This window comes from Protopterus annectens, chromosome 2.part1 (assembly GCF_019279795.1).
Source record: "Protopterus annectens isolate FY-2018-M chromosome 2.part1, PAN1.0, whole genome shotgun sequence".
NCBI classification, from domain to species: domain Eukaryota; kingdom Metazoa; phylum Chordata; order Ceratodontiformes; family Protopteridae; genus Protopterus; species Protopterus annectens.
In genome coordinates, this window is record NC_056729.1 from 732,708,143 (window position 1) to 732,727,884 (window position 19,742).

General features: G+C 41.8%; 1 protein-coding gene across 1 annotated transcript in view; it reads left to right on the forward strand.

Annotated features, from left to right (window-relative positions):
• Positions 1-19,742, forward strand: part of GASK1B (golgi associated kinase 1B) — a 371,609-nt gene that overhangs the window by 180,484 nt on the left and 171,383 nt on the right. Inside the window, exon 3 of the mRNA XM_044062453.1 lies at positions 16,476-16,702. Coding sequence (XP_043918388.1) covers positions 16,476-16,702 — 227 coding nt within the window. The remainder of the gene's footprint in view (positions 1-16,475; positions 16,703-19,742) is intronic.

Sequence of the window (19,742 nt, forward strand, 5' to 3'; positions counted from 1 at the left end):
GGTTTAAAACAGCAGAGAAACAAAAAATGACAAACTTTTATACACAGGTTAAAACCAAACAGGTTAAATTACATGCAAAAAAGTGAGCAATAGTGCATCTGAAGGGAAAACAACATGAATGAGAATAGGTATCTGACGCAGCTCCACCATGTGGGGAGAAGGAGCTCTGACTGCAGAACAGGAGACATGGAGCAGATATAATCTCCAAAGGGTCTTACGTGGAGCTAGGAGGAAGTGTCAACTCACCTCGCCATTGTTGGGGCAGTTGTTTCCAGCAAGGATTACTGCCAATACTGTAGATCTGGAACTCCTGCAGTGTCTCAGAGTAATGGGAGCCTGCCATCAGATTATTTTTTGCTCATGATATGGGGGTGGGCACACTCTGACAAAGAAAAAAATATCAGAACCACTTCAGGATGATGGCTCATGCTGGTCCATCTGTTGCCTCATCTGGCAATGTGTTTATGGCAAGCCTGTGAGGAGAGATGGGTCAGAATTGTGAGGAAGGGGCCTGATAGTCTGGGAGAGAATGGCCAGAAAAATTGAAAAATGTCAAATGACAAGAAAGAAAGAACACAGTTTGTATAAAAGCATTAAAAGCAATAAGAGAGGAATTAGGTATATTGGAGGGAATACAGATGACCTAGAAAATAAAGTGTCATTAAAAAAGAAGAAAACAGCAGAGAATGCAACATTAATATTTGAGAATGTAAATTAGGTAAACCAGAACTAATGTTAGGTGCTTAATATTAAAAAATGTACATACTCAAATATTATGGTAATTTTCATCCTATCATAAACTGCCAGTTTATTTAGTCTTAAGTGATGACATTTACATAATAACATTTTTCTAAAACTAAATTAATATAATACAGTTCTGCTTTTCATATGAAAATGGAAGTAAATGTATTAGTTGTTGCCTCATTTAGAATTACTAGTCCTGAAAAGGCTGACTTCTGTAGTATGAAATCTCTTATTTATGTATGGAATTTATAAAGCATAATATATGTTTGCAAAGGATAAGTTGTTTGCTAGGTTTTATATTAAATAACATTTTCTATTACGCAGGAGATATTGAAATCTTTCAATAACTTTCTAATGTTTTATGGTTCCATTGGAAAAACAAATCTATGGGCAGGATTCAGAAAGGGCTGCCATCGAATGAAGGCCCTGACAAAAAGTGGTACCACTTGAAACATTCTTTTCTGACTCAGAGATAGGCCCACCACAGTGATCCTTCACAGTCTTTAAGATCCACAGCTGAGCTATATGGTAATGAGGTATTCCATGTACAATATGGGTATGTGTGTGTGTGTGTGTATGTGTGTGTGTGTGTGTGTGTGTGTGTGTGTGTGTGTGTGTGAATGTGTGCATGTGTGGGGGAGAGTGAATGGCGGGTGCCTGTGCCAACATGACGCATGTGCCTTCAGGTTGATTACCAGTGGAAAGTTCTGATTAGCACAAGTGGTAGGTAACACCATGCAATTCAGAGACATGCAAATCAGATGATAATGAGGTATTTCCTAATTGCAGCTAACATGTCTCTGAAGCACATTTCTAATGATCATAGAAACAGCCCCTTTTGACTGCAACTCTTAGCACTCATGCTCGGATTCCTTATGAATCCATGGTAGTTTCCTTACCAAAGTGAAACAGTTCTTTAAAAACAGCACTTATAAAGTAACCACTGTATTATTACTATTATTATTATTATTGCTATTGTCATTATTACTATTATTATTATTCTTAATAAAACACACACACACACACACACACACACACACACACACACACACACACACACACACACACACACACACACACACTCACACACACACCCACACCCACACAACATGCACCTGCTTTAAAAGTGCATAAAGTATTTTAGAGTGGCACAGTCTAGATATTATCATACATACAGGCTTCGGTGGTTTAAACTCAGACAACCTGTTGCATGGTATCTGCAGCACATATATCCCAGCATGGACAGTAAGTCTCGTTGCTTACAGAGAAACAAATAACATTCATACACACAAGCATGCACACCACAAACACTCACATACTCACACACACACACACACACACACACACACACACACACACACACACACACACACACACACACACACACACATGCACACACCATATCGTAAGAGCCTGTGCTCACATACATATGTGAGACAGGGAGATGACGAATCAAAACTAAGCATTAATCCACAATGTCTATGTGTTACTTTAATTAAAAGACATCTTTCCATTTCTTAGACTCCCTGTCTCCCCTCTCCTAAACGTTCAGCTCTGCATTAATGATATTATTTTGGATCCAACACTCTCTAGCTCATTCACTTCTATAGGTAGTTGTAATATTTGCCAGTGGTAGGACTAGAACAAATGTGACTGCACCTTAGTACTGGAAGCACTGCATCACTTCCCTTTGTATTGTAATTCAGGCCTCAGTACTAACTGCTGAGTACATCATCACATATATGAAAGCAAACCATACTTTAAACTTGAAGTTTTTTTTTCACAGATAGGGTGGTGGTCTTGTAGACTAGATTACAGAGTAGGTCATAAAAGGATATTCAAATGGACCTTCTATGACTGTGTGGGACAAGGGAAGAGTGGACGAGTAGTGCTGCTGTGAGTTTTTATCTGTGAGCCTGGACAAACTAGATAGAGTTATTGTTCTATTTCATTTAATATACAAGTGTCCACACCATGTTCTTGCATGGGGGTAGCCAAAGTTAAGGTAATTGGGTAGAAAATTTGGTGTTGGAGCCCTTCTTCTGGTAAAGAGACATAAATCTTCTTGAGTATTTTTGAGATATATTTGTAGAGGAATGACTGTCTGTGGTCAGAGCATAATGCAAAGCTAGTGAATAGGACACAAAAAAGGACCAAGGAAGAAACAATTAATGTCCTAGTCAATTAAGATAATCAGTGGCCAGTTAAATGGGAGTGATACCCTACTATGGGAAGAGGGGTTACAGCTAATAAATACTAGGAGCTACAAATTCAGAACTTTTAACATTATACTTTGATAAAGTCCCATCTTCTAGGAGATAGGTCCAGAGCTATAGAAGTTGGGATTATACAGGTACAGGATTAAATCATCTTGAAAGAATGAGAGTTGCCAGTAATACCCAACGACAAATGGATTTTGGCTTGTCTGGTAGAGCACTTTAGGGCATGAGCAAAATAAAGGTGGGCAGAGGTCATCCTTGTCTGGTACTGCTCTTCAAAATAAGTGTAATACTGAAAATGGCTCTCATTTCATATACTGAAAAGCATGTTTAGGTAATTTGCGAAGCTTCCCTTTGAAAACCTATGGGCAATGGGAGTTCTCTCAAAACTCTAAATAAGCAATCCTACTTGAGTTTACATAGCTCCTTCCTGAGATTATCATTTGTTTGCCTATAGATTGCAATATTCATTGGTCAGGATATGACTATGAATCTTTTTTTGTAATCTCCAATACTCTAAAATGGCTAGACTGAAAACCCCTTTCAGTCAATCAGAAACAAAATGCTGGGGGTGTCCCTTGTGGGAAGAAACTCCCCAGACCCCATTAACATATACATATTAACTGTACTGCCATCAAAGTTGGGGGGATGGCAATACAGGCTGAACTGAGGCATGCTGATCAAATTAATCACCCTCTTTCTAGTTTTCAGTGTAAGCATTGCTGTTAAGTATTTGCTCTGTTCCCAGGTGTACTAGGAAAAGGATGACAAGTGTAATCAGTGTTCCTTACTTCAGAGTGTAGTCTATGTTTTATGCCAAAATATACTGATGTGAGTAAAATAGTTTAAGATTTTTCATGGGATTCATTCTAACAGCAGTTAGAAAATTGTCCCATGAGCTAGACAATGAGGTGTAAGTAGACAGAACTACATTTGGAAACAAAGGTGCTTCACACTGGGGACGCAAACCTTGGAGAGCTGTGTAGCTAGTCCCGGCAGACTTGCTACCTTCCCTGACTTAAGCAGCTGGACAGTATTGTAGAATTATTCTACAGAAGACAGAGAGGATAAACAAAGGCTTTGGCTCGGTGCTCAGACAGGACATGTGGCAGGACAGGTAGCTTACATCCTTCTAAGTTGGGAACTGCTGATTGAGGGCTCAGTGTCTGTTATTCTAAAAGTGTATTAATTCTGGTTTAAGCACTTGGGCTTCAGGCCAGTTATTTTACATTAAGAGGGTTCATGGTCTGCACTCTTGTGGGAGGAGAGGCTGGACTCTGCCCTTCTGAGCTGGGAATTCCTGGTTAAAGGCTTATAGTGCCTGCATATTTGAACTGCTTCTTACTGAAATTGGTACACCTTGTTTGCTGTAGCATAGACTAGATCCAAGCCTGCTGAATCTAGCTTTGTTTGTATAACTTGAGCACTAATCCAGGCATTCTTTAAAGTATTCAATTGTATTTATTACTGCTTGGTAGTAACTTGATTAAAGTCTAGCTATCATTCTGTCTTTTGGATTAAGCACTTGGGCTTCAGACCAGTTGTTTTACATTAGGAAGGTTTGTGTCCTGCATTGTGGTGGCTGGACAGGTAGCTTACATCCTTCTAAGTTGGGAACTGCTGACTGAGGGCTCAGTGTCTGTTATTCTAAAAGTGTATTAGTTCTAGTTTAAGCACTTGGGCTTCAGGCCAGTTATTTTACATTAAGAGGGTGTTGGGAGGGTGGCCTAATGGTTAAGGTGTTTGCCTTACAAACACAAGGTACAGTGTTTGAGTCTCACAAGGGATAATTGGCTAGGCTTAAAATGGCTCGCAAGGGCAGTTAGCTTAGTACGAACCTATGAACCTATGAACCTATGAAGACGGTTCGTGGTCTGCACTCTTGTGGGAGGAGAGGCTGGACTCTGCCCTTCTGAGCTCAGAATTTCTGGTTAAAGGCTTATAGTGCCTGCATATTTGAACTGTTTCTTACTGAAATTGGTACACCTTGTTTGCTGTAGCATAGACTAGATCCAGGCCTGCTGAATCTAGCTTTGTTTGTATGCTTGTTGTTTGTTTGCTTGTTATTTCCCTGAAACGCTAATTCCACCTAAAACGCGGCTTTTCAGCGCTTCTGTGGATCCCTAGTGATATCTGCATTGATTACTGTACTTATTTCCTTGTTTCACTTGAATGAAAGTTCCTGTTTGTCATTTTTGCATTTAAGTTACCTGTAGCACATTGCATTTAAGTTACCTGGCACTTGCTCACTAAAGCAGTTATATAAGTCAGCACTAAAAAATTAAAAACACTACACCCTCACAAACTCCCCTTGAGTACCTTGTTCCCCAATGGCCCTTTTTTTCAATTATAAAGGAATTCCCAATACTATTCTAGCATGTCCAAAAGTCAGTTGTCAATCTCCTCTCCGGTCCAGCTGGTGAATTTGGGAAACTTGAGGCAATGTTACAACTGCCTCATGTACACAGACAACCCTCTCCTCCTCCCAACAAATTCCAACACATGTGAGAGATGCAACCATATAGCCAAACTGGAGGCTAAGCACTCTCAACTCAGTACTGGCATAACCAGTCAGGAGGAAAAGGGAACAACACTCACTACAATTCCAGTCTCACATAGACCTACCACGACAGTAAACCAAACACATAAACACACAAAAACATACTCGGAGGCTCTAAATAAAAATCTGCCTAAGCAGCAGAGACCTCCAAAGCAGACACCCAAGCAACCGCTATCCCAAAACAAAACACATGCAACACATAGCTCACAAAGCCAGTGTGCTGAACAGTCACAGCCCTTAAGGCTAAACAACACACCTGATACACTTGTAATAGGTGACTCTATCGTCAGCCGCTCACCAGGCTGAACAAGGAGAAGGTCACAGTGAGCTGCCTGTCGGGTGCTAGGATCCACCACATAACACAAGCATGCAGGTCACTCCAAGGCAAGTACAAATATGACTCTGTCATTGTCCATGCTGGTGTGAATGACCTGAGACGTACCTCCCTGGACTACATGAAAAGAGACATAGAGGAGCTCTCTGAGCATGTAGCCCAGGCCGGTATGACCCTGACCTTGAGTAGCATCTTACCCTCACCAAGAATGATGCCACGATATGAAGACAAGATGATCAATTTCAACAATTGGCTTAAGTATTGGTGTCATTCAAAGGGGATCCAATGCCTGTCAGCCTGAGATAACATGCTCGACAAGCCACAATGCTTCACTAGGGACGGCTTGCACCTATCACCCCTGGGCTTTTGGGTATTGGCAAAGGCTCTTGCTACTCAAAAGACAAACCCACCTCCATAGGTATCACAAGGGATAAGAAACTAAGAGTAGTGCTACTCAATGCCAGAAGTCTAAACCTCAAGATGCATGCACTCGAAACTCTCCTTAGCATGGAGAACATCGATATCTGTGTAGTAACAGAAACCTGGTTCACGTCTCCCGAGAGCACCCCAGCACTCCCAGGTTATACCTCATACCATGCTTTTCAGCCCCAAAACTTGGACCGAACCACAAAAGGAGGGGGAGTATCAATATTCGTCAAAGATACCCACACCTCCAGGTTGGTGGCACAGCACGAAGCATCAGAGACTATCCATGTGCAACTAACAGTGGGTAAAACTGCCTTCCAGTTTATAGCCTGCTACAGACCACCCTCCCAAACCCAGGAACTCCACTTGGCCTTCCTGAGAACACTGGAAAATATGAAGGTCTCTCCAAACACCATTATATTGGGTGACTTCAACTACCCAAACATAGACTGGGAGTATTACTCTAGCTCCAACACCCTAGCCCAAAGGTTCCTAGAATTTATAAACTCAAATGCTATGGAACAACTTGTTACCACTCCTACAGAGGAGACCTTTGGAAGTTCAGCTGACTTGGTGTTTTATCGGACTCCCACAAGACGGGAAAACATACTGGACCTGATCATCACCAACATGGGGACTCTATGCTCCAGACCAGAAGTGTATCCCTCACTGGTAAGATCAGACCATAAACTAATCTCACTGGATATTCACATCCCGACCCCACCCCCTGCCCAGAAAACCACAGTGAAAAACTTCTCTAAAGCAAATTTCACAGTCCTCAAAACCAATGTGGAATCCCTCAAAGCCCCCGGGCCTGTGGAAAATACGGCCCAGACTGCAGAATCCTTTATAAACGCATTCTATGAACACCTTCAGGAATGCATGGATCATACAATCCCAAGTAAAACAAGACCCAATCCTCCAAAGGCAGACGTCCTGTCTAGTGGACCCCAGCCATAAACAAACTATACAATAGAAGGAGGAAGCTACTACATGATAGAGCAAAATCCCAAAAAGGGAAGGCATCTCTGATCAGTATTAGCAAAAAACTACGGGCACTCATAAAATCGTCTAAGGCCAGCTTTGAGAGAAAAATTGCACAGGACACTAAGGATAATCACAAGGCTTTCTTTAGTTATGTTAGGAACCTGGGTGGGAATTCCCAGATATGCTCAGAATTAGTCCAAAATGACAAAAAATACACTGAACCCACAGACATTGCCAACATCCTAGCTGACAGGTTCAGTGCAAACTTCTTCCCCCCTCCCCACCAATAGGGCAAATATCTATACCAGCAGAGTGCTGCCCCCCTGACATCTCAGATGCTCAGGTAAGAGCCGCCATCTTCAAAGCAAAAAACACAGCATCAAGGGGACCAGATGGTGTCCCGGGCTGCATCCTACATGAACTCCAAGGAGCTAAACCCAAACATAAAACTACTGTTCAATCTCAGCCTTACTACAGGATATGTACCCAAAGAGTGGCGTACAGCAACAGTGGTCCCTCTCCACAAAGGTGGTGCCTAAAGGGATCCTGGAAACTATCACCCTATAAGCCTGACTAGCTTGGTCTGCAAAGCTATGGAAAGGATCATCATGGACCTTATAAATAAAGATATTGGGGATCTACATACACTGGATCCTGCCCAGTTCGGCTTTGTTAAGGGCAGATTCTGCCTCTTAAACCTGGTCGATTTCTTTGAAACAGTCACCAAGGCCATTAACAAGGGGAAGGTGGTCCACACAGCCTACCTGGACCTCGCAAAAGCCTTCGATACAATACCCCACTCGAGCATTATAGATAAGCTCACCAGCTTAAATATAAACCCCTATGTCACTAGATGGGTTGCAAACTATCTCAAGGACAGAACCCACATGGTTAGAATTGCTGGAGCCATGTCAGACTCCAAACCAGTTACAAGTAGCATCCCACAAGGCTCAGTCCTGGGACCTCTCTTGTTCGGTATATATTTCTCAGAGGTACAGACCAACACGGAAGGACTGTGGCTGACCAAGTTCACAGATGACTGCAAACTGGGCACCATAATCGACTCTCCAGCCAACACAAGCATCCTCCAAAAGGGCTTCATCGAAACAGACAACTGGTGACAGAGTCATGGCCTCAAGCTAAATGCCAAAAAGTGTATAGTCATCCCCTTTGGCAAAAACAAAGTGCCCACAAATTACCACATAAGTGATAATCCATTAAGTACAGAAGAAGTAATTAGGGACCTGGGGACCCAAGTTGATAGCAATCTCTCATTTGACAACCACATGGCCAAAGTGGTTAGAAAAACATTTTATATAGCCCACCTAATCATGAAGGGATTCACATCTAGATCAGGGGAGGTCATCGTGCCTCTTTACTCATCCCTCATCAGGCCCATAATTTAGTACAATGCCCCTTTTGGGATGTACCTTACCAGACACCTGCAGCAACTGGAAAGACCCCAAAAGTACCTCACCAAGAGGATCAAAGGGCTCAAACAGATACCATATGCTGCCCAGTTAAAGAAACTCCATCTCTACTCAGTGGCATACCGCCTGCTCAGAGGCGATCTGTGCCTGATGTATAAAGCCATGTCCAACCAGGAATTAATGGACATGCTGCACCTCAGAAAATCCAAATCCCATCGAGCTACGAGCTCGAGAGACTTGAACCTCAGCACTGAAATAAAAAGGACATGCTGGAGGGACAGATTCATAACCCAGAGGCTCCCTTCACTCTGGAATAAAATCCCAGTCCAGGTTAGGCAGAGTCCCTCATTGACTCTCTTCAAGAGGAATCTTGATGAGTGGATGGGGGATCGTAGGTTTACCCCGGGTATCACTTCTGTGTCACTGTTAGACAGAGGCACAGTATACTAACCTCAAAAAAGGCCAAAGCAAAATTAATTTAAAATGGGTGGCGAAAGCCAAACACACTCTGGCTAGGCTTATAAATGCCCTAGGGCAGATAGCCTAGTATGAAACTATGAACCAGACAGAGCTGGGAGATTTTGAAACTGTTGTATATCATAACCTGTCTAGTGAGCTGCACTTTCAGAGTGGAAATAAAGCTTGAGAAGTGATTCTAAAACAGCAGCATTTCAAAAATATCCTGCAGTTTTATCATATTTGTGCATAATGCATAGTTTTGGTGTCTTGAGATCAGACCTGAAGCTTGACTTGTGTAGCAATATAATTCTGGTGGGTCATAATATAATAATGAGACTTAAGAAAACTCCATCTTCCCCAGAGCCAGAGTTGATATGTGACCGGAAATAGCCTAAAGCTAAACTTTGAAATTCATTGTATAGCCTTTAGATATCCCTCCAGTATCACATTAGGCTAAAGCCCAGACAAGCTGCTAAAATGGGAAAACTCATCTGCCAAGCTTTTCATTGTGGAAGAGAATAATTGTCTTAACCATTAAAGCAGAAAACAATTATTGAACCCAGGCCCTAAGGCACTTGATGTAGATCATGCATCACACAGAGTTGCTTAAACTGTCCTTTACCCAGTGCTTAAAGCACTGCAGGTTTTGGAGTAAGACTGTGAGTCTCCATGTTCTAAGGAATGGAAGTGACAAATGATTCAGGTTGTTAGGTCATTAGAGCCTGATGCAAAAAAAGAGAAGCAACTACAGCAAGAGGGTTCTATATTAACCTTCAAAGATACAGACACATATCTTTTGATATGAGATAATATTTAGTAGGAAAAAACAATAGCCAGAAAATAAGACTACAGTTTCTAAACCACGGCCTGTAGGCGTTATGGACCTTGATGGCTGAAACATCTGGAAAATGGTGTATGCTATGTGATTTCAAGAAGGATGTAACATATGACTAAGTTAAATTGTTAAAATCAGGTTTGGGCTCCTAGGCACCGACATGTTTCCCGTCTTACCTTTGGTTGGAGACACATGGCTGAAGTGACATCCAGCTGCAGAGACATATGGCTACTGAAAATTTCCTGTGGACAAAGAGAAGCACTCAGCACCATGACCTTAGCTGCAATAAACAAGTATATGTGGGCAGGGGAAGTATATTTTGTGCTTGGTGTACAGTACATGCTTATCTACCTACTATATGTAAAAGTGTGCTACAGTATGGTGGAAATCCTGCATATTACTATAGTCACATTAATACCCCAGTATGTGTCTTAGGTAATGTTCCCGAAACACGGTGAAGGGAGTAATGGCCCACACATGCCATTAATATAGGCAACGCCTGTTGTACACGGTATTGGTAATGCTACTGATATGCTCACTGGGCAGCCTGTCTGCCATAATGCTTGGTGCCTTGTGGTGCATTGTTGGCCACTGACATTATTTCTCTCTGTGCATCTGGTTATTGAAACTGTGGGCATGGCACTGCATGCTTCTTTTTGCCTGCAGAGAATATGCAACAGCAGTATGCATCTGCTGCTGAACGTCACTTCAGTTGCATGTCCTGACCAAATTTACCACAGGAAAATGTCTCACTGCCTAGGAGCCTGAACCCAATAAATATAATCTTTGAGAATGTTACCATTGTAGCATTATAGCAAAAAGTAGGTATATAGATGCATTTAGTCACAACAATGTGAATAAACAATGGAATGTTCATAGGTTCATAGGTTCATAGGTAGGTACTAGGCTATTAGCCCTAAGGCCTATATAAGCCTAGCCAAAAAGGTACCCTAGCTTTCGCCACCCAAGAAAATTATTTTCCTGTGCCCCTGTCGAGCAGAGCCGCAGAAGTGATCCCTGGGGTGAATTTCCTATTTCCCATCCAATCATCAAGATTTTTCTTGAAGAGTGCTAATGAGGAGCTCTGTCTGACACAGATAGGTAGTCTGTTCCAGAGTATGGGAAGTCTCTGTGACAGGAATCTATCCCTCCAGCATGTTCTGACAAGGTTTAGGTCCCTAGAGCATGTAGCTTAGAGGGATTGGGATTTCTTTAAATGGAGCATGTCCAACAGCTCTGGGTTTGACATAGCTTTGTATGTTAGGCAGAGATCGCCTCTGAGTAGGCGATATGCAACGGAGTAAAGTCGGGATTTTTTGAGACGGTCTGCGTAGGGCATCTGTCTGAGGCCAGTAATCCTCTTTGTGAGGTATTTTTGTGGCCTTTTCAGTTGTTGTAGCTGTCTTGTGAGGTACATACCAAAAGGGGCATTGTACTCTATAATGTGTCTAATGAGTGATGAGTAGAGGGGAACAATGACCTCTTTTCTTCTGGATGAGAAACCTTTTGTGATGAGGTGAGCCACATAAAAGGATTTCCTGACCACTGTGGCAATGTGATTATCAAAGGAGAGACTACTGTCCACTTGTGTCCCAAGGTCTCTTATCACACTTTCAGCGTTAAGTAGACTACCACTTATGTGGTAGTTCATGGGTACAGAGTTTTTACCAAAGGGGATGACAATACACTTTTTGACACTGAACTTCAGGCCATGGCTTTGACACCAGGCATCTATCTCAGTGAGGCCCTTTTGTAGTATGTCCACATCGTTAGGAGTTTTGATTATGGCTCCTAGTTTGCAGTCATCCGCAAACTTTGTTAGCCAAAGACCTTCTGTGTTAGCCTGTAGCCAGAAGTAGATACCAAACAGGAGAGGACCCAGGACTGAACCCTGTGGTTCTCCACTTGTCACTGGTCTGAAGTCGGATTTGGAGTCTGCTACTTTCACAGTGTGGGTTCTGTCCATGAGCCAGTTGGCAACCCATCTTGTGAAATAGGGATTTATACCTAGTTTAGTGAGCTTATCAATAATTCCAGAGTGGAGGATGGTGTTGAAAGCCTTGGTGAGATCTAGATAAGCTGTGTGAACCACCTTACTCTCATCTATGGCTTTGGTGACTGCTTCAAAGAAGTCAATCAGGTTTAGGAGACATGATCTGCCTTTTACAAACCTGTACTGGGTAGGGTCCAGAGTTTGGAGATTACCAATGTCTTTGTTTATGAGTTCCGTGATGATACATTCCATGGCCTTGCAGACCAGGCTCGTCAGGCTAATGGGGCAGTAGTTCCTGGGGTCCATCATGGCTCCCCCTTTGTGGAGTGGGATAACCATCATGGTGTGCCATTTAGTGGGCACAAAGCCTGAGGTGAGGCTATGATTGAACATGGTACTTAGGTAGGGTGCCAGTTCATTCTGTAGTTCATGTAGAATGCAGCCTGGGATATTGTCATGTCCCATGGATGCTGTGTTTTACCTGTGCAGCCGTGATTACAGGAACTTTGCATTCTTCCGATATAGAGATGGGCCCTCTAGGGGGTGAGAGGGGGGTAAAGTTAACATTGAACCTATCTGCCAGGATGTTGGCAATATCAGTTGGGTCTGTATATTTAGTACCATTGTGCTGTAACTCAGAGCTGATCTGAGTGTTGCCATTGAGATTCTTGACATAGCTATATAATGCTTTGTGGTCGTCTTTAGAGTCAGTGACAATTTTGTTTTCGTAACTAGCTTTGGAGAACTTTATGAGGGATCTCAGCTTCTTACTGAGGTTGACCAGGGAGTTCCTCCAGTCATGGGATTTTACTCTTTTTTTTTAATAGTTTCTTTCTTCTGTTGTATAGTTTGTTTATGGCAGAGGACCACCAGATCGGCTTCCTTTTTTTGGAGGATAGCATCTTGGTTCTATTAGGGATAGCATGATCCATGCACTCATGTAAGTGCTTATAATGTGCATTTGTGTAGGATTCAGCAGTCGTACCTCTATTGTCCATCTGCATGGGTGTCATGACGTTTGCCACTTCTGTCTTAAGAAATGTGAAGTTGGCTTTGGAGAAGTTTTTTTACGGTGGTTTCCCTAATTGGGGGTGGGATGTGGATGTCTAGGGTGATTAGCTTGTGGTCGGATCTGACCAACGAGGAATTGACCTCTGGTGTGGAACACCGGTTGCCCATGTTGGTAATGACCAGGTCTAGGATATTGCTGCCCCTGGTGGGGGTGTGAATAAGTTGATCCAAGGTGTTGGAATATATGAATTCCAGAAAACATTGAGCAAAAGAATTACAGGAACTTTGCATTCTTCCGATATAGAGATGGGCCCTCTAGGGGGTGAGAGGGGGGTAAAGTTAACATTGAACCTATCTGCCAGGATGTTGGCAATATCAGTTGAGTCTGTATATTTAGTACCATTGTGCTGTAACTCAGAGCTGATCTGAGTGTTGCCATTGAGATTCTTGACATAACTATATAATGCTTTGTGGTTGTCTTTAGAGTCAGTGGCAATTTTGTTTTCGTAACTAGCTTTGGAGGATTTTATGAGGGATCTCAGCTTCTTACTGAGGTTGAGCAGGGAGTTCCTCCAGTCATGGGATTTTACTCTTTTTTTTTAATAGTTTCTTTCTTCTGTTGTATAGTTTGTTTATGGCAGAGGACCACCAGATTGGTTTCCTTTTTTTGGAGGATAGCATCTTGGTTCTATTAGGGATAGCATGATCCATGCACTCATGTAAGTGCTTATAAAGTGCATTTGTGTAGGATTCAGCAGTTGTACCTCTGTTGTCCATATGCATGGATGTCATGACGTTTGCCACTTCTGTCTTAAGAAATGTGAAGTTGGCTTTGGAGAAGTTTTTTTACGGTGGTTTCCCTAATTGGGGGTGGGATGTGGATGTCTAGGGTGATTAGCTTGTGGTCGGATCTGACTAACGAGGAATTGACCTCTGGTGTGGAACACCGGTTGCCCATTTTGGTAATGACCAGGTCTAGGATATTGCTGCCCCTGGTGGGGGTGTGAATAAGATGATCCAAGGTGTTGGAATTTATGAATTCCAGAAAGCGTTGAGCAAAAGAGTTGGTACATGAGTAGTTTTCCCAGTTAATGGTGAGGTAGTTGAAATCGACCATTATTAGGGTGTTGGGTTGTACCCTAATACTTTCCAGTGTATCAAGAAATGGGGAGTGGGAATCCTGGGGCATGGTGGGGGGTGGTCTGTAGCAAGCTACAATTTGGATTGCGGTCTTGCCCAGAGTTAGTTGCACTTGGATAATCTCGGATGCATTATGCTGTGCAACTAGCCTGGAGGTGTGGATATCTTTAATGAATATGGACACGCCTCCACCTTTAGTGCTTCGTTCTGGGTTAGGTGGCCAAAAGGTGTGGTATGAATTATAGCCTGGTAATGCAGGGGTGCTCTCTAGAGCTTTGAACCAGGTCTCTGTCACTGTACAGATGTCGATGTTCTCCATTTTAAGGATTACCTCGAGTGAGTGCATTTTGAGGTTTAGACCTCTAGCATTGAGTAGCTTTACCCTCAGATTTTGCTTGCTTGTACCTGTTACAGTGGTGAATTTGTCATTTGAACCTTGCCTAATAAAAGGCATTATAGGGGTGGCAAGAGCCTTAGCCAGTATCCGGAATCCCAAGGACGACAGGTGCAGGCCATCTCTGGTAAAGCAGCGTGGTCTGTCGATCATGTTGTCCCAGACAGACAAATACTAGATCCCCTTACAATGACACCAGAAGTTTAGCCAAGGATTTGTGTTGGCATACATTTTCATGTCAGAAATATCACTGGGTTTACAATGCAAACAAGGACAACAATGAATTAGTGATAAGGATATCAATTAACAGGAAGGCCACCGAGTAATATTTATGATGTGCTACTTCCGAGGTGCAAAGATGTTTGCAAAATGAACAAAGTAGTATATGGAGGATACTTCCACTGCTGTCTCTTCCACCGACTTTTTTTTTAGTACAGATTGCCTGTATGAAGATGCAACGTTGACTATGTTAAGAGCAGAAAGTCATTAAGGTATACTGAGGTACTGCTGCAGGTTATGTAATACTAGCATTATTCAACAAGTATTGCTACAAACAAAATCTAGCTATCCATTTGATGTTTTTGATGACATACACTCTGGTATCAAAATAGTCTTGTGTTTGTGAATGGGTTCATATTTGAAAATACATTATATAATACCAGCCTGGAATTTAACAATGGAGTGGGAAGGACAGCGTGTATGCCATTTAATATGATACTGAGAACGGTAATTAGAAAAGTAAGAATTGTAGTAGAGTAGGTTCACAGTTTGATGTTGAATACATGACTGAACATCACAGCGTGGATTGTGTTTACAGTGTTCACACAATTTAAGACTATTATTACAAATTCCCACAGTTCCTAGCTTCTCTAGCCTTTATAGCAGTCATTGCAATTTTTGTTTCCCAGGTTGTCAAAAGCTGTTTGAATAAGTTAGGTCATTTATAGATTAAGCTCCAGCACACTTCTCAGCTGTCCAGATTTTCACAGACTGTCCAGATTTTTGCATCATATATTTAGTCTTTCCTTATAAAATCTGTGGTTTTCTAGCAAATCACTGAGGACTGATATTATTAAATGATGACAGGTATTTGAGTTTCAGGCTTCATCCATCCATCCTCTACCCTTTTTCCCATTTTTGCGTTTGGAGTTGGGGTGTCACTTCATCAGTGACAATCATTCGAGCCACATATCCTTTAGAAAATGTATGCCAACACAAATCCTGTTATATAAGCAACTTTTCTAAGTTGATAAGAGCAATATTTAAAATCTGTCCCTATTTTTGGGCCTTTGTCCCTCTAAATTTTAGACTTTGTCCAGATTTCTTGTCCTAAGAGGTTGAGAGATACAAGTCCCAGTGGAATATACACTGGCTTAATCATGACTTTTCTTTCTTTAGACCTCTAGAGTCTAGTGCTTCTGAAGTGAGGTCATTTCTTGAAATAACTGCTATATGATATTTGTGAGAGCTTTGCTCCTTTTTGTTCCTCAGCGTTTTGGTCTCTAAATTATAAGGCTCATCTTCTTACATCTAGATTTAGTGGTTCTGTGCCAAGACAGTGGATCTCCAACACAGTGCAATTATCTGCTAGAAAGCCATTCAGTTTTGCTTAGAACACAGTGTAGAAATGCTTCATATGTAATACCTGTTTCCTTCTGCAAATTATCATCATTGACTTGTGAGCAAACAGTCCAAATAGGTAGCATGTACAGATGTACTAGGTAGAGTTGACAATTGTTTCAACTGTTCATGTAATTTTATCAGGCAGGTGCCATTTCACCTTACTGTTGACTGTTTGAAGTGTTTTTGTTTGTCATGTGACTTTTGTTTTATAATAAACATCAAATAAAATACAATGTGGAAAAAAGGTGAATTACATTGTGTGCTTTTCTCAAAAAATGCTTACATATATATTTTTTTGTTTTGTTTTTATTCATTTGCAGGCACATGATCGTTTGGATAAAAACTGCTGTGGATTTAAACCCAGAAGGGAAGATTCTTGTGTGCAGAGTGGACTGAATCTAAAATGTAATAGTCCAGACAACATTAGCTTGACACAAATTGTACAGAGAAAAGAGAACCAAAGGCATTTGATTTTTGTGGACAACAAGGGTTTCTTTGACAGAAGTGAGGAAAACTTGAACTTCAAAGTGTTACAAGGGATAGAAGAGTAAGTACTCAGAATAATCACACACTTTCTACCTTTACATATGGTTTACTTACAAAGAATCAGCACAATCAGCATGCCTTATACAGTAAAACCCTCAGTTAACTGGAACTCAAGCAACCAGCAAAAAAAAAAAAAAAATCAAAGAAATACTGTACAATTTTCATGTGTTGCACTCACCCCCCCCCCCCCACCCGCAGAAACATACCTTACGGTTTTAGAGTTTTAAAAAGGAAGATAGGAATACAGTCCCTCTCTCCAACCCGAGAACAAGTCAAACCAAACAAATAGTATAGGGTACAGTATTAGGCCTATTTTAATAGTAACTCTCAAGCCACCAGAAACTACAGTTATCTGCCATCCACCAATCCCCATGGGTGCCGGTAACTGAGAGTTTACTGTATGCTTTTACCCATAAAACATTGCAAAGCCATAACTTAAAATGCAACTGACTGACAACATCAAAAGCACAAATTAAGGAGCAACTGAAGCTTCCACATCTTCACTTCTCGAACTATGGTAGGAATTAACATTACTAAAAGCCATCACTTTGAGATATGTAATAAATTGCATTGTGTGGGATCTTGCCTCTCACAGCCTCTCTTTATTATAGATTACAAACCCTGTATCTGACAGAAGGTTAACTTACTGAATGCCAGAGAAGTACAGAACTAAGAAAGTTTCTCCATCTCTCAGTGTGTCAGCACTGAGAGGTCTCACCCTGGAGACCTTGACAAATTCAACACAAATGAAGTATTTTTCTGATAGTGATACCAAAATGTTCTACTGGACTTTTATGCCATTATTTCTGTTGACATTGTATTATATATCTTTGGTATGAAGTTATGCTTCACTACATGGTTACAAAATCTGTTCAAGTCAGTCTTCTAATTAAGTCCTCATGCCTCTGATTATTGATTATTCTAACAAAAAGAGAAATGGAAAATTCTGATATTTTTGTTCTTTACAAATATAAGAATACTGATATCTCATTATGTGTGACAGTTACAAAAAGGAGCTCGTAGTTGTTCTTCTGTTACACCTACCCTTCAATGCACACAAACTCCACCCTTATTCTAGTCCTTCCCTTCACTGCTACCACAGGACCTCTACCTCTCCTTCATGAGCCACACCATTTTGTATGCACAAAAGTCTATGTTCATGTGTTTGGCTTGAATGTTGGCAGTATGACTGGTGATGTTTATGAAGCGGGAAATTGATGGTGTAATGATAAATGTTGTTAGTGTGTATGCTCCACATGTTGGGTGTGCAATGGATGAGAAAGAAAAATTTTGGAGTGAATTGGATGAAGTGGTGATGACTGTACCCAAGGGTGAGAGAGTGGTAATTGGAACAGATTTCAATGGGCATGTTGGTGAAGGGAACAGAGGGGGTGAAGAAGTGATGGGTAGGTATGGTGTTAAACAAAGGAATGCAGAAGGTCAGATGGTAGTGGATTTTGCGAAAAGAATGGACATGGCTGTGGTGAATATGTATTTTAACAAGAGGGAGGAGCATAGGGTGAAATACAAGAGTGGAGGAAGACGCACACAGGTGGATTGTATCTTATGTAGGAGGGCCAGTTTGAAGGAGATTGGAGACTGTAAAGTGGTGACCGGAGAAAGTGTAGTTAGGCAGCATAGGATAGTGGTTTGTAGGATGACATTGGTTATCAAGAAGAGGAGGAGGAGTGTGAGGGCAGCACCAAGGATCAAATGGTGGAAATTGAAAAAGGGTAATTGTGAGGTGGAGTTCAGGGATGAGTTAAGGCAGGCACTGGGTGGCAGTGAAGAGTTACCAAATAGCTGGGTAACTACAGCAGAGCTAGTAAGGGAGAAGGCTAGAAAGGTGCTTGGTATCACATCTGGACAGAGGAAGGACGACAAGGAGACATGGTGGTGGAATGAGGAAGTACAGGAGAGTATACAGAGAAAGAGGTTGGCAAAGAAGAAGTGGGATTGTCAGAGAGATGAAGAAAGTAGACAGGAGTATAAGGAGATGAGGTGCATAGCAAAGAGGGAGGTGGCGAAGGCTAAGGATAAGGCATATGAAGAGTTGTATGAAAGGTTGGACACTAAGGAGGGAGAAAATGACCTGTACCGATTGGCTAGACAGAGGGACCAAGCTAGGAAAGATGTGCAGCAGGTAAAGGTGATAAAGGATAATGAGGGAAACATGCTCACAAGCGAGGAGAGTGTGTTGAGGAGATGGAAAGAGTACTTTGAGGGGTTGATGAATGAAGAGAATGAGAGGGAGAGAAGGTTGGATGATGTGGGGATAGTGAATCATGAAGTACAATTGATTAGCAAGGAGGAAATAAGGATAGCTATGAAGAGAATGAAGAATGGAAAGGCTGTTGGCCCAGATGACATACCTGTGGAAGCATGGAGGTGTTTAGGTGAAATGGCAGTGGAGTTTTTAACCAGATTGTTTAATGAAATCTTGGAAAGTGAGAGGATGCCTGAGGAATGGAGAAAAAGTGTTTTGGTACCTATTTTTAAGAATAAGGGTGATGTGCAGAGCTGTAGTAACTACAGAGGGATAAAATTGATCAGTCACAGCATGAAGTTATGGGAAAGAGTAGTGGAAGCAAGGTTAAGAAGGGACATGATGATTAGTGATCAACAGTATGGTTTCATGCCAGGAAAGAGCACTACAGATGCGATCTTTGCTCTGAGAGTGTTGATGGAGAAGTACAGAGAATGTCAGAAGGAGTTGAATTGTGTTTTTGTAGACTTAGAGAAAGCATATGACAGGGTGCCTAGAGAGGAGTTGTGTTATTGTATGAGGAAGTCAGGAGTGTCAGAAAAGTATGTAAGAGTGGTACAGGATATGTACAAGGGTAGTGTGACAGCAGTAAGGTCTGTGGTGGGAGTGACGGATGCGTTTAAGGTGGAGGTGGGGTTACATCAAGGATTAGCTCTGAGCCCTTTCTTATTTGCAATGGTGATGGACAGGCTGACAGATGAGATCAGACAGGAGTCCCAGTGGACTATGATGTTTGCAGATGACATTGTGATCTGTAGTGAGAGTAGGGAACAGG